At 37.0% G+C, this 15,707-nt stretch overlaps 1 protein-coding gene across 1 annotated transcript in view; it reads right to left on the reverse strand.

Annotated features, from left to right (window-relative positions):
* LOC135690773 (uncharacterized) overlaps positions 1–15,707 on the reverse strand; it is a 75,336-nt gene that overhangs the window by 26,899 nt on the left and 32,730 nt on the right. Inside the window, exons 12-22 of the mRNA XM_065208430.2 lie at positions 14,821–15,172; positions 13,491–13,617; positions 11,906–12,089; positions 11,358–11,471; positions 10,032–10,748; positions 9,088–9,363; positions 7,619–7,869; positions 6,816–7,044; positions 5,873–6,217; positions 591–641; positions 184–314 (exon numbers count right to left, since the gene is read on the reverse strand). Of these exons, the coding sequence (XP_065064502.2) occupies positions 184–314; positions 591–641; positions 5,873–6,217; positions 6,816–7,044; positions 7,619–7,869; positions 9,088–9,363; positions 10,032–10,748; positions 11,358–11,471; positions 11,906–12,089; positions 13,491–13,617; positions 14,821–15,172 (2,777 nt within the window). The remainder of the gene's footprint in view (positions 1–183; positions 315–590; positions 642–5,872; positions 6,218–6,815; positions 7,045–7,618; positions 7,870–9,087; positions 9,364–10,031; positions 10,749–11,357; positions 11,472–11,905; positions 12,090–13,490; positions 13,618–14,820; positions 15,173–15,707) is intronic.

Consider the following 15,707-nt stretch of genomic DNA (forward strand, 5'->3'; position numbering starts at 1 on the left):
GCAAGATACACATCCTTTCTTTTTCTCTTATTGTCATCTATCATTGCCCTGTAAACTTTTTCCTCCGAAACTTGTAATCACTTGCGACACATCATTTTGTTGATATCAGAACAAACTTGTGAAAGGCTAGCCACAGCTACAAACATAGTGAATAAATAATCTGCATCTAAACCGTTAGCATACCTCTGCTTCTACTTTTCTGTGAACAAACTTTGCCTCGATTCCAGTAATATCTCTAAAGTTGTCATAGAATGACAGATCTCTGAATTTGAAGAAGACTGATACGGTATAAATTAATTCCCCTTTGGCAACTCCTAAAAAAAATGTATATAAGTTTCAAAACGCCTCTATTCATGATAAAAGTTGTCAAATAAATTCTTTGAGTCATTAAGATTTTCTTAAACTGATCAAATAGACAAGAGTTTATCTTTTCATCTGTTAAGACGATAATACCAACGGCTTAGCAGTCTTAAGAGTCTATATTAGATAGCTGTGCAATCAGCCTATTTTAAACAATATTGAATTCAAGGATTCTATATTTTACCATAACGTATTTTATCAGTAGCGTCTACTAGAAATATTTGACTTACCTTCAATCTTTTTTGGAGGATAGAAGCTGTTAATTGCCATGAACGCAGAGGCTGAAATCAATAAAAAAGGAAAATATTGTTACTGAAACGAATTGCTTACGAATAAACTACAGATTGCATTTACAATTTTCAGGCTTAGTAAAAGACCTTTTCAAGCTGCTTTGCGCTTGCTTGAAATTTCCCATCGATTCCAGCCAACTATGCTAAGATTAATGTTGGAATCCAGCAAAACATCAACCTTTATTCAACTTGTGAAGGTGCAATAAATAAACTTTTCTTTTTTGCTGCAATGTCATACATTTTTTAGCTATTTACGGGAAAAAATGAATACTATAAAGTTTTGTCTTTTTATGCAAGCATTAAACGCATTAGTTATTAAAAATATGGTTGGGTACAACTTGAAAGTGATCAGCAGTCAAACGAAAAGCAACACGCGATCAACGTGGTTTGTGACAAACAATTTTGCTTTCTTTTGTCGGTAGCATTATTAGAATCATATTTGTTTAAAAAGACGAAACCAGTCAATATAACTTTCTGAACTATTAGTGGTATGACATTTTATGCATAATTTCAGAAAAATGGTTGATTGTTAGAAAAGGTTAGAGCTCCGTTATAGGGGAATTGTTGCTCCATACATATCACAGTGTTTGGGAGGTGAAGAGAAATACCAAAGGGAAATGTATGAGTGTGCCACCTGTACTGCAATGGTCAGCTGATCACATATACAAGGGTCTCGGACGGAGGCCCTGGCATGACAAAACTTTAACATAGCTTGAGGCGAGTCAATGCTCTCTGTTATTCCAGGCATAGGAATCACGAAATGTGGTTACATTGAGAGGAAGGACCAGGACACTGCTTGATAAGCATAGCCTTTTGGTATCCAACGAGCTGTCTTTCGAAGCTTGGTTGGAACAAATTCAAACACAGCTTATCATAAGATTGGTAGGTCAGCACTTTGCTAGTCGGTGCAATCTTTGGGTAGTCGATAAAACAAGAATAGAATGTCATCATTCAGGCATTCAAAACCTTTCTGGAAAACTGCAATTTTAGCAAATGAAAGAGGTTTTGGTTATAAAATGTTCGTAAAAGAGGTACAGGATTTGTGAGAATATTCTGAGAGATAATGTGAGCGAAGGTAAACAACCAGTTCAGGACTCGAACCCACGACCAGCGACATTGCACGTTGTTGCCATATAAGCCCAGCTTCCGGTAACCAGGACACGCCTAGTCCTCTTCAGTAAGGGGCAAAACCGATCGACGAGGCCCAGAGAAAATTTCCGTAACCACCCCATTCAGACTAGCTCAAAAGGCATTTCAGAACCTCGCTTACAGTCATTTTCCTGAAATCGTGCAAGATGTTTAACGATTTTTAGACACATATTTGCTACGTCTGATTAGTTACATTCTTAAAATGAAATGAATTGCAGGCCCTGAGGCAATTTCCCCCCTTTGCCCCCCTCTCAGTGGCCCTGATCTTGGCCTCAGTAATCATCAAGCGGCATCAAATTATCCGGCATCAAATTATCCGGCAAAAAATTCTGAATCATTTTAGCATTTTATTCTGCTGACTTTATAGAAAAGGTGACATATTCTATGTAGTTCTTTGACCATTTTATGCTGTTTTCAATCATTACAATCAACGTCTTTCAAATTTTAAAACTAATATCAACTTTTCCTCGAACAGTGATCCTGGTGTTGCACTAACTGTTAAACAATGATGTCATGACTCAGTATCCTTTTAAGCATTGCGTCCTCTCGAAAGCTTGATCCGTTAATTCACTCTGCATTTTGGCCGACAAATGATAAATAATTTTTTTCCTGTGACCCATATAGACCAGGCTACAGTGGCCATAGGTACCACCTCAGTGCGGAGAAATTCAAATGGATATTTTCAGGTAGCTATGAGTCTGGTTACTTGGAAAAGTGATGGTGAACGGGGAATTGTTGGGGTTTAAGGGGTAAATACGGGGGTTTAAGATCGTCATATTAGCATATTACCTCTGCGGAGGAGCTACTGTTTTGTTTACGACTTCAGAGCATGGCAAGTGCTTGTTATCATAAAAAAATAATCTAGAGGGAGTCTTTTTGAGCCTCTTCTTTAAATTCCGACATATTGCTACAATTAGAGTAGTCACGTGACCAATTTTTACCCCTTACCATATTTGGAAGGTGAGCCTTTTTCAACAGAATACCTAAAAATTCTTTTGTTTAATAATCTTAAATGTTAAAAGATGCAAGTTAAGGCAAAGATACCTGCATTTGTCATTGTTTATCCATTTTAGGTTTCATTTTCACTTTCTACATCATCTCCGTTTCTTCATGATCCAGGAGGAAGTCAGTCAGTTCGTCTGGAAATGCTTGTCGTTGCCATTCTATAGTCAGATTCCCTTTCCAGCCAAAAGTAGAAAGATCTGGCAAATTTATGGACCTTTCACCCGATGACTTCCAAATCTTTGATCGCAATATGTGTAGCCTTAGTGATGATTGACATGGGGGTAAGAGTGAAATGTCTATGGCTTTACCTTGTCTTACATACTTCTTGTCAAATAATTTTTTCCTCACATCATTGACATTTTTTTGCCGGTATCCATATAAATGGCAAACATATTCTTCAAGGTTAACAAATATTTGCTCATCAAGTTCCCATACCTGCCCAAGTAGTGAAAATGTGTTAAGAAATCTGTTGTTTTTCTGGACAACCTTCCAACATTCTGATTTCCCTTTGCGGAAAAAAGATGACACATAGTCATTCCCCGTGAATGCATGAAAGCATATCTTGCACTTCTTCAAACCATCTTCCATCTCAATATCAGACAAAAATAGTCCTTTTCTATTCAAACCAACTCCAAAATCGAGATATACTTGACTTTGCTCTTCAATAATATTTAATACAATTACCAAGATTTCGATATCTGACGATGGAGAGCGTACAACAACTTTTTTCGAAGGATGCCAAGTTAAAGTATGCAGGCAATGTAGGGTCAACTTCGTGTCTGCTTCCTCTTGATTGCTTGCAAGTTCGTCTTCCTCAATTGCTTCAAACTCTGTTAGCTTCATGCACTATTTTCAGTCGAAATGAAGATCTTTGTGCACTGTAACATTTCTATTGCACGCAATCGGTTCTCAACAAGAACATTGACCATCAAGAAAATGTCGTTTATTTTCTTCATTCTTTAGAAATTCGTTAAAATTTGGTGGAATTTTAGACTTAGCTGACTGAATAATAATTTTTTCAGAGCAACCTCTTTTGTTTCTTTCGGATGACTTGATATACACTTCTTGATACATTCTGCAACAATATCAACTCTACAATAATTTCTGGGCAACGGTTTCATGAACTTCCACGTCAAGTCTTCTTAATTTTCAGTCATTTTCGTTATTGTGCAGATGACGGCCATCATTTCAATTAAAAATGCAGAGACATTCCTTTTGTCTGGTAAAGTTTCTTTAGGGTGACCAACGGGGTTGCTACAATGGTCCAATATAATGCCTTGTAGTTTACTTTTAGCTGTTGTTCTTCTCGCGCCATCAGGATTTGCCAAACTCAAAGGTACAGAACTCAATGGATACTTTAATGCCTTAAATTTTTTATAACAAGGTTCTATATGAAATCCGTGCTTATTTGGATCAACCTCGTCAGGAATGGAGCTGCATTGTTCTTCGTGGAGGTTTTTGCCACCAAGTCGTAAACGAGTAGCCTTTGCAGCATAAATTTTATCTTTATTGATGTCAGACAAATCTTTAATACTACTATACAGACAATCTTTGCTCGGGTAATGAACAATACAGCTTAAGCCTTGCATGTTTAAAAATATAAATAAAACAGGACCTCCTCAATACTTTAAAGGTACAGAGAGTATCCAATTTTCAGAGCGAAAATAACAACTTACATACTGAAAATGACGCTTAGAGCAAAACAATTCTTTCTTGGTAATGATGCACACAGGTCTTTTTGTTCTACTACGTATTTCCGTGATTTCTTGGGTTCATTGCGTTACATATTTGTATTACTCTTTGTACAAATATTTTCAAAGCGATGAATTGCGAAAAAAGTTGCCCAGCATCTGAAGAAGATGTGGAGTCATTACGCAATAACCAAACGCGCATGACGTCAAACGGCTAATGACGCCTAATAAATTATCATGTCTTCGCAACCATTATTCTTCACATAGTTAAAAACAATCATAAACTCAAAGTTATTCAGGGTATCTATCAACAACAGCTCGGTTGTAGAATAATCTTGCTGATTTATACATTATTGTAACATTTAAGAGTATTAAACAAAAGAATTTTCGGGTATTCTGTTAGAAAAGGCTCACCTTCCAAATATGGTAAGGGGTAAAAATTGGTCACGTGACTACTCTAATTGTAGCAATATGTCGGAATTTAAAGAGGAGGCTCTAAAAGACTCCCTGTAGATTCTTTTTTTATGATAACAAGCACTTGCCATGCTCTGAAGTTGTAAACAAAACGGTGGCTCCTCCACAGAGGTTATATGCTAATATGACGATTTTAAACCCCCGTATTTACCCCTTAAACCCCAACAATTCCCCGTTCACCATCACTTTTCCAAGTAACCAGACCCATAGCTACCTGAAAATATCCACTTGAATTTCTCCGCCCATTTGTTCATTATGCCTGTGCTGTCCAGGGATGGTCGTGTCTCTTTGCGGGCCTGGAGGCATCAAGCAAGTTTCGCTCCGCGAAAAGCAATATTATCAATACCGAAGCGCAAGCAAATGACATGCTGAAAGGCATGCCTACTTTATTGGAAAGTCTAGCATCTGATAATAAACACAAACTCAAAAAGTTTGAAAATCGAATATTATGTTATTTGTTTTGATTCCGATAGTGAATAAAATTCTAACTGCAGTGCTCTGGCCAGGGCCGTCACAAAAAGAGGAGGGGGCACAAAGGGTGTAAAACTAGATAAGAAAAAACCTCCCTAGTTCAAAAAAAGTCCGTTGCAAAAACGAGGTGTTTTCTGGCATTTGGGGGGCGCTTAGTGGACAAATTTTGGATTTTGTCGGCAAATAAAGGCTGCCTCACCCGTATTTTCGGCAAATGGGACCCGGAAGCCCTCCTTGAACACCATGACTAGCGAAGGGCCTTGTTCTGGCTCAATTTTGCAGGTTAGTCATAATATAAGCGCCTTATAAAAAAAATTGAAGAAAAAATATGGTTTTGAGTTGATTAGAGATTTCTAAAGACATGCTGGTCACGGTTTACTAATAAAACAAGCAAACAAACATATAAGATTAGAATCGTATATCTTCACCCACCTTGCTGGAAAGTAAACGCGTAGTAGTCGTTATTTCTGGTATTCAGTGAACTTCGCATGTAAAGGTTTACATCATTTCCCGGATGAAGTGAATCCGGTGCTAACACTCTTCCTCCTTGCCGAATTGTAGACAAATCTTGTATGGTAAATTGGTGTATGCAGCTGCTGTGTGAAGATAGAGAGTAATCTCCATTTATATAAACACACTCTTGAGCTGTAAGGCTTTTGATGCAGAACTGATCCTCTATGCGAATTAGATCGCAAGACTTTAAATAATGGAACCTATTCCAAATGCGTGAATACTGCATGCAAAGTCCACCAGAGTGCATCACTTTATAAACTTTTTCTAGAAAGTTGATAATAAAATATTGAAGTTTCAGATAGGTTTTTTAATATGGAAAAATGAGGACTGTAATGGGAATCCATTGGTGTAAATTTAACTGAATACAAATAACCAAACTATTAAGTTAATTAAATAACAAGTCAGAACTCTATAGCGTTTGGAACGAGAGTCATTTATATAGTAACAAAGAATAACATATTAAAAATTTCGATGCAACTAGCAATAACAACCTACTAATAAGTGTAAGATGCAAGGTTACAAAATCTCAAAGATCAGCCCCCAAATCGGAGATTAAGTTCGCTAATACTGGTGCAAAAGTTTTTGAAACACAATAGGCCAAAACGGCCAAATTTTGCATGCTTAGAGGTCCGCTGAGTGAATTTCTGAGACATTGGGCAAAAAGAATGATGGGAATCGTTATGATGCATTAAGGCTTTGATTTTTTTATTGCTTTTTCTATAACCAGGTCCCTCTCAGCTCCGGGGCTGTGACAATCTGCCCACTCTGCAACCTTCTGCGGGGTTGCATGCTTATGATTTCACTGCTGTTGCTATACGTAATTAAACAAAATTTTTGAAAGACAATATTGTAATAAACATACCTCCTTTTTCTAATATTTTAAGTTTTCCTGATGGCAAGATGACAACAGGCTGCCCATTCATCGACAAAACAGACTTTGGGTTTAGCGTGTCTTCAGTAGGGACTAGGTTCCAAGCGTTTGAATTTGGTACCAGCCTATATAAAAGACCCGAAGTAGTGATTTGGAAAAAAAAGCCCATGCTGTCTGTGGAAATTTGCTGCATAGGCGTAGAAGGTTGCAAACTTGTCATCTAAAGGGAAACAAAATAAATGTTAGCAGTATAGGAAGTCTTGTCTTCTTTCGCTTTGGATTTCTAGTTGGGTTCACATTGCTGGGCTTATGATAGAAAACTAATTCTTTTCACTTGATACTAACGAAGGCTGCAGCAGATAATCCAAGATAGCTAAGCGAAAAGAGCAGCTTTTGTTAATAGAAGTCTTAAGATTTTGAGTCGTCTTCTTGGGAGATTTATTAATTTTCCTTGTTTTTTCCACTTTTCAAAAGGGTGTATTGGATTGACTGGTGAATATCAAGGAAAACGTAAGCAAAGTGAGGCACCTGCTCTACAACTACCACAATGCATTGCGCGTTGAAGCCGAAACAGTTTTTATCGCCACTTACTGAACCACACACATTTATTAAGGTGTCGGCTCTAATAAAGGTTATGATTAAAAATTGCAGAACATCAATGGACAGTTGAAGAACTAGCTGTCTTCTTTCTCGCACACACAAGGGTGGTGGCGTGATCTAGCTCAAAATGAAGGCATTCGTTTCTATCCGATCTACCCCAATGCAATGCAAAAAATGTGTTTGTTGTTACTTACGCTTGATGACACCGAGGAAGAACAGACAAAGCTGCTAAGGGGCAACGAATGTACTGTCAGATCATCTTTGTAGACAATGCAATGATATCTTGAACAGGCAATTTGAGTAGCATACAAATTCGTTGCAGTGGAATATTGTACTTCTCCATTTCCCAGAACGTTGAAGCAGTGCAGTTGGCTTGTTGTTGACTCAATAAAAAACGCGACTCCATGTTTGTACCCACTGCAAACTGTCTGTAACGTCATTGAACCTGTAAACAACAAAATTCACCGTGAAATGCAGAAGAACGTTGCATACTGCTCATTTCTTGCAAACATTTAGGCGTTTAATTGTGAGGTATTTGGAGTTTTCCGTTCTTCGCTATGATAAAAAAGGATTATCCAAGAGATCCGGCAACCTGACCGTGCATATCATAAAAACACAAACTATCTTCAGTCTTATTTTTCCCGCATCACTGTTAATCTGTCTTCTTTATATTCATGCATGTGGAAATGTGATTTCTACCGTTCGAGTATCTTTTTTAGGTTGGAAAGTGGGGGTGGGGGTAAGGGCAAATAAAAGATATGCAAACGCTGCATGGGGCTCTCTCTCCAACACAAAAGTAGAAGCCCTCCAACGTCTTCATAAGAGAGTTCAGTCTATCATTAAAAGGGCAAAAATCAAAGATTAGTGGTCTGATGACTGGTTGAGAACAATTAATAAACTTTGATCGATCGGTGATGACCTATAAGATGATGAATGAGATATGCCCTGAAAGCCTTTGGGATAAATATAAAGCAAGAAATACTTACTCAAGTTATAGAACAAGAAACTGCACGGATATTTGAGTTCCGAGATAGAATCTTAAGCACTATAAGAAAAGCTTCCACTATTCGGGTCTAGGGGCTTGGAACAAAATTCCTACTACCATCAGGGAGCTTTCTACTTTGAAAAAATTAAAAAAACACCTCAGAATACGTTTGAGGGGCTGAAATAAACTCAAACACGACTCCCTGAAGGAACAGCCCTACTCTAGTGATTTTTTATTTATATTTCTTTTGTATAATTTTAAATTTAGTTTTTGCTGAAGGGATTTCATGTTTAAATAATAAATAATGAGAACATTTTTATTTTATATTCTTTTACATACAACAGTTAGTCGCCAGCCCAACAGTTAATTCGATGACATACAGACAGTTGGGTCCCGTCGTCAGAGGCTCTATTTTAGAGAGCATGCATTTTATCTAATTTTTTGCATTCACAATAGTAATTTAAATTATAATTTTGAGTTTCTTGAACAAGAATATAAACAAGCCCTCAAAATTAGTACCGATTCGAATCATCTATGGCTAAAAAATAAATTCCATAGGTTAGAATGTTTGTTAGATTGTTAAAGCAAATGTCTTGTCTCTGTGATTAACACCTTTCAAGACTTCTTCCGTTACATAACATGAAATTACAGAAACAAGCAAATAAATTTTTTACTTACCATATGAAGAGCGCGGTACCATTGTCCAATGGGAACCCTCAGGAACGCTTTCATTAACACCGGACCGGAATCGGAGATAACCATCCTCATCTACTGCCCAAATACCATTCAGTCCGGGAGAGACTTTTTTCATTCTTCCTTCAATTTTCATCCAGTATTGATCAGGGTGATAGAAATACACTTCATTATTTACATCTACTGCCCACAACGATCCTGTCTCGTCGTTAAAAGTTAATTCAGTGAAGTTTATTCCTTTTTGTGGAAATTGATCATAACCTGTGGAAATGTATAGATATTAGCTTCATGGCCCTTCTTCAGAAAAACTTTATACTCTTTAAATCTACGTAAAGAAACGTATAGAAATTTTCTGCACCTAGAGTAATGCCGAAGCTCACACAGGTCTCTGGGACATCCCTGTGTAACAACCCAAGTTAAAACCACCCCCGATGAGAAATTTCCCGACCCGATTCGAATAAACAAATGACCCGGGTATTTTCCCATCCCCCCGTGTCCCCTGCAAGCAGATAATTTTTGTTCCCAGTCATTCTTATATTCCCTCTTTGGCACAACATCTCATCCCCTGCCAATCCAAAGATAAATTCACTGGCTATCCACAGTAAGACAACGGCTCTTTGAGCTTGCTTCGGAACGGTTCCATTTGATACCGTACCTTTCCGATTTATTAAGGAGCGGCATAGTGAGAACGGAGTCTTCATCGAAGTTTATAACTTACGCATTGTTAGACCGCCGCTATCGACTGAACCAAAAGTTTGCATTTTGAAAAGGTTTAGATGAACCATCAAATCATACGGATTGTTACGTTTTAGCAAAAGCAAAAGACCCTTTGTTAATAAATTTCTTTGTTTTGCTATTCGTGCCAAAATGATCCTGTAGCAAATTACAATTCAACCAGAAATGAATGATGCTGGAAAGCTTCTTCTTACCCGCAAAAACAAATGAATTGTACAACCATTGCGCAGTATACAATGTAGTTGCAGCTTGCCATAGTGCCACTTCATCAAAGCATATGTGCGGAGCACCCCCTCCGAGATATACTTCCACTGGGCTTGCTGATGCTGCTGCAGCAAAACAGTCTCTTTTCTCGACGGACGCAGATTTCCCATTATAGAATACAGAGACGGCATTTGTTGTTGCATCGACAGATATGACATGGTGACTCCAAACCCCATAGAACTCTTGGTACTGGCCAATGTTCCATTGGCAGGTTTCCCCACCCAATGTTACATTGGCTATCAATGCATGTGCGTTTCTCCAAGTTGAGTTCATTCCTGTTCTATTTTCAACGAACTTAACTGTGAGGATTCCAAAATCAATCAACGTTATTTCATCTTTTGTGAGCATGCTCTGCCAGGAAGGCATCAGCACCCAGTATGTCAAGCTGAAACTACCAGGACAGGTCCTTTGAAGAATGCAGTCACTTTCAAGCTCTTTAATACGGATCCTCGAGCTAGAAGCTGTACACAACGCAAGATTTGCAGGACCATTTGTAAAAAAGTACGAAGCATTTTCCAGCCTTGTGTCATTTTCAGCAACCGGGATATTCGGATGATAAAAACTAGGGCCTAATGCAGCCTGCACTTGTCTCTTGTTATCAAAGCTTGCGTAGGCTGATGTTCTATTGTAAATTGTCGATTCCAATGCTAAATAAATCAACGAATCGATACTTAATATCAAGACCAAAGGGGAGAACAAAAAATTTATCATCATTTGCAAAACAATCAGGATATATAGTATTCTTTAAAATCATCATTTTGCTCATAAAACAATAACATAAAGTACACGATTATTTATTTATCTTATAAAATAAAGTCTTTCTAATCTGAGACTCTTTTTTGACAACAAAAATATGTTAAAGGCTCTTGCGCAATCAGCATGCTTTGCGACTATATTTTCAAAATAGGCCTAATAGCGTACTGCATGAAAATACAAACCAAAATCAATTTCTCAAGATATCTGCCGCTAAGCATGCCGGTTGCACAAGAGCCTTTAAGTAAAAAGAATGCTGAAAGCCTGATTTAGTAAACCAAATAGTAAACAGTGACAAATTCACTACACAAAATGCTAATACCTACTTTGAAGTCGTAAACAGATCCAGCACATGTTTCATTTAAATAAGCAGATACTGTCATTGAGTAAATAACCTTTATTCACATTACACAGATTTGTTGATAATATAGAAAAAACAGGGTAGCTTAGTAATAAGAGTGCAAATTTAAGGAAGATGGAGAAAGGAAAGTTTTTAGTCCTACCGTTGGAGCAGTTTTCGTTCACATATTTGTTGGCATTGGGTGGACAAACGCACTGCAACCTTATCTGATCACAAACTGCCTCCATTTTGCATTCATTTTTACAAGCCCCTGCCACTAAATGGAAAAATTAAAATAAAAAGATTAATTTTCAGATTGACTTCTCAAACGAGCAGGCAGGATGATTCAATAGCGGATATTGTACTGAAACGCAGGAAAATACACAAAAAAGCAGGTAATAATTCAATTTGCTCCTTATTTTCGATACTGTACCACCTATCGTTACAACAGTTTCTTCTGCCTTATCAACCTACCGCAAGTCCTGGAATAGGACCCCTTAGGCCTTATTCAAGGAGGGGGCATATTTGAAAAGGGGGAGCTTACCAGATCATCTATAAGTTGCCATACAAATAACTAGTTTTGTATCAGAGTTTCTGTTTGATCAGTTTTTATGTTTAAAAAGATAGAATTTATTCTTTTGAATGAATTCTTTAGAATATTGATAGACTTTATAAAATAAAGTATTAAAAAAGGTATTCTTTTATTCTTACCATGCTGATTTGGACATACTGCTTGCACGGCAATGATATGAGTCTCCAATGCAGCGCCATAGTATTGTACGCACGAAAGATGACCTTTGAAAGTATCCATGGGAAGAGTGTTGTTGCCTCCAATGTGAATATTAAGAGGATGAGGCAATCTTTTTGCATTCTTGAGGATGAATTCATCTTTTAACTACAAACATGTAAATAGAGAGAAATAAGAAAGATTTAGGTCTACGTCTTGAGCCAAAGTTTCATATTATGGTATGATCGATATTATCGATATCATGGTATAAAAGCAAATATTAAAGTAGGAAATGCCACAATCGAAGAGACGAAAAAAGCCAAACTACTTGGGATAACTTCAGACAGCAAACTAAACTTTGAAGAGCATATAAAAAGAGTATATAAAAAGACATATAAAAAACTAATGTAAAGAAGCAGGTAAAAAGACAAATGCCCGTGTCAGAATCGCCCCTTTAATGAATGACCATAAAAGATCACTATTGATGAAAACCTTTATACTTAGTCATTTTAACAATTGCCCTCTTTTATGGATGTATTGTAGCCGAAAATTTGGAAAACTTATTGAAAATATCCATAAAAGGGCACTGACAGTGGTTTACAATGATTTTGAATCAAGCTTTGAAAATATTCTCTCACAAAAAATGATGTTAAGATACATCAAAAGAACCCACAACTACTAGCTATAGAAATATAGAAAACAGTAAATAACTTTTATCCAGTATTTATGAAAGAAATATTTCAGTTAAATGAACTTGCATATAATTTACGAAATCAATCGTTTATACAAAAAAAGCCGAACACTGTTATTCATGGGCTAGATACAATATCCTATATAGATGAAATGAATTGTGGAATTCTATACCATTAGACATTCGATCAACAGAAAATTGTTAAGTATTCAAAACTAAAATTAAACAAACGGATCTTACTTGCTCGTGTAGACTATGCGCACCATATATTTCTAGCATTTGATACTTGTAAATAACACGATTTTTCTTAGTTATATTTGTTATTGTTACAAGTTGGTGTTAATTAGCTGTTTATTAGCTATTATTTTGTAAACCAACATCAAATAAAGTTATAATTTTCTCTGGACCAACTTCTAAATGCGCCATAATTCACTGTATAATAATCTTTGGCTCAGTGATTTCAGTCACTTTCACCTGCTCTTCAGTTGAGGGTTTGGCGTGACCGTCCTGGGTAGATCGAAAAGGGGTGTTCACTCCCACATAGTGCAGTACCCGTATAATAAAAAAGAGGGCTTGAATACAAGGCAATCAGCCAAAAGGAAAAATATTCATACAGCTGCAGAACTGTAGCAAAATTGACTTCTGGTCATAATATGAATCTTCAAGTTCTCATATATATAAATCTTTAAAATGGCTTTGTGAAACCCTAAATGCCATACTATTTTCAGTGGCACGACCATCACCCATATTTGCAAAACTGATGTACACCAGTACACCAGTGCATGGAGCATTTGGAAGCATAATTTATTTTCACTTATTTTCTCTGTCTTTCAAAAAAATGCGAATACATAAAAATTTAAATAAACGTTTATATGTACCTCGCTATCTATAAAAGTTGTCAAGAGCTGTTCAATTTGTGAAAACACAACAGCAACATACGACCAGGTGCCTTCCTTCAACATTGCCGATGATTTGAAAGTGCGGCTTCCGAATTCATCTTGCAGCCTTAAGGTGAACCATGAAAATTAGTCTCATAAACAATGATATACATAAAATGCCTGCCAGAAGTGCTTGCAAGCAGGGGTGCCGTCCTAGAAAGTTAGAAAGGGGGGCTGTACTGAGGACAAATTCAAAAGACCACACCAATTAAGATGTGAGGGAGTTAGAGCAACGCATGGGTTGAACAGATAAGAACGATAACTTTATATTAACTTCAAACGGCCTACACACATAACTGTAATACTGTAAACTGTAATCTGAAACTTTATATAAACATGGGTCACATAAAGTAATGCTCCTGCGCATAGTCTATTAGGTTACTACAACACCCATGACCACACCTCTACCACAGCCAATATACTTGCATTTGCATTGAAGACAATCCGTTGTGTGTAGAAACCATTCATAATTTTCGATGACACAAAATGACTCATGTGTTGATATGAAATTCATGAGCACCAAAGGTATAACAAAGTGTTACAAACACATAATCCTTCCAGCCAAATATGAAACCACTTGTTAAGAAGAGAGTTGAGCCCCCCCCCCCCCCCAAAAAAACTGTGCGAATTTTGAGATGGTGGGCTGAACCCCTCTGAGCCCCCCTCCACGGCACCACTGCTGGCAAGACCAAATGATTGTGCGACAAACTCAGTATGGTACATATCTTATCTCATATTTCGCTCATTTTTACTCCTGAAAGAATGTCTATAGCATAGCTAGCTATTGAACATCACCCAAGCATGTTTAATAAATTTACCTACACCCTGTAATAAAGGAAGCAGGCGTCGCTTGATAGGAGGCCATGTGCTTTTCCAACAGTCTTTGCAAACATTGTTTTTTAAAGCACCATCACACGTAAAAGGAAATTTTGTTGAATTTAACTTAACAAGCACTGAGAGTATCTACAAGCACGTCTGTATGTATAACTCAAATTTGAATAATAATTTCATGTTATTCTTTTGGCTATGCTCGAGTATTCTTCTGTTTTATCTTGATGATCTTATATGATCTTTCAATCAAAAATTGCACGAAATACTAGAAAGAAATGTGAGAAATCCTTGTATCAGTACAGTCGAAGAAATATTCTTTGGACGTTTCAAAAAAGGTCAACCATCTTCAAATCGATACACTGTAACGAATTTCAGAGACGTCTAACATTATGCAGCTTCTGTTTATATTGCTTAGATGCTTTATCTAAGTCATACATACGTGATAGAAAGATTTCCCGAAAAGAGCACACTGACTGACAAAGCAGTAATGTTGTCATATCCAAACCACAGTATTGTGCTTTCAGTTAAAGACTCTGGACGCACTTGAAAAGACAGTGTAAAGTCGCTGCCATTTTGAATTGGATGGCGAGGAACCATCTTTACAACAGTGCCATTGAAATAGCCGTCAGCCAATGGTAAACCGAAAGAATCTGTCGTTGGATTTTTGTCAGCAACGGAGGACCTTGTTACCACTAGGGTCGGTGAGCCGTAGAGTGTGAGGCCATTCACAAATGACATGAGGAAAACTGGTAGCGGCATGTTCAAGGTCTCTACTGCTACAGGAAAAGTGGCTGAAATTTAAACAGAGCCTCGCTTTAGGCATGTGGAATGCAAAAACAGAATCATAAAGTGAAGAAAGAAGGAACGAGGCAAATGCATTTCAGCTGGGTTTTGGTCATTAAAAGCAACTGCAAATATAACAAAGAAAAAATAAGTCCAAGGACAGGCAATTGAACTTAAAAGATGCATATTACAACGTCGCAAAGCCGTATCTTAATTTTTGCAGGAACATATTGATATTTTATAAAAATAAATCAGTATTTTAAATTTCACAAAAGTTATACGTTGCAGCAATGCAAAAAGTCTGTTCTTGGCTTGTAGAATGTTTTTGACCCAGATAAGTGGGTCCAGACCTTGGTTCCATCCACTCTAAAAGTTTTTGAGTCCATATATGTGAATTCATCAGATTAGTATTTAAATGAATGGCTTTCCATCAGTCACTGTAATCTTCCTTTTTTATCATAATTAAAAAGGTTTTCATTAAACATTTTAAATGATTTGGATAAATTCTGAAGAAACGTTGCTATTCCTTTAAAGACTTTTACG

This window comes from Rhopilema esculentum, chromosome 4, assembly GCF_057945365.1.
Source record: "Rhopilema esculentum isolate cy_ngs chromosome 4, ASM5794536v1, whole genome shotgun sequence".
Lineage (NCBI taxonomy): Eukaryota > Metazoa > Cnidaria > Scyphozoa > Rhizostomeae > Rhizostomatidae > Rhopilema > Rhopilema esculentum.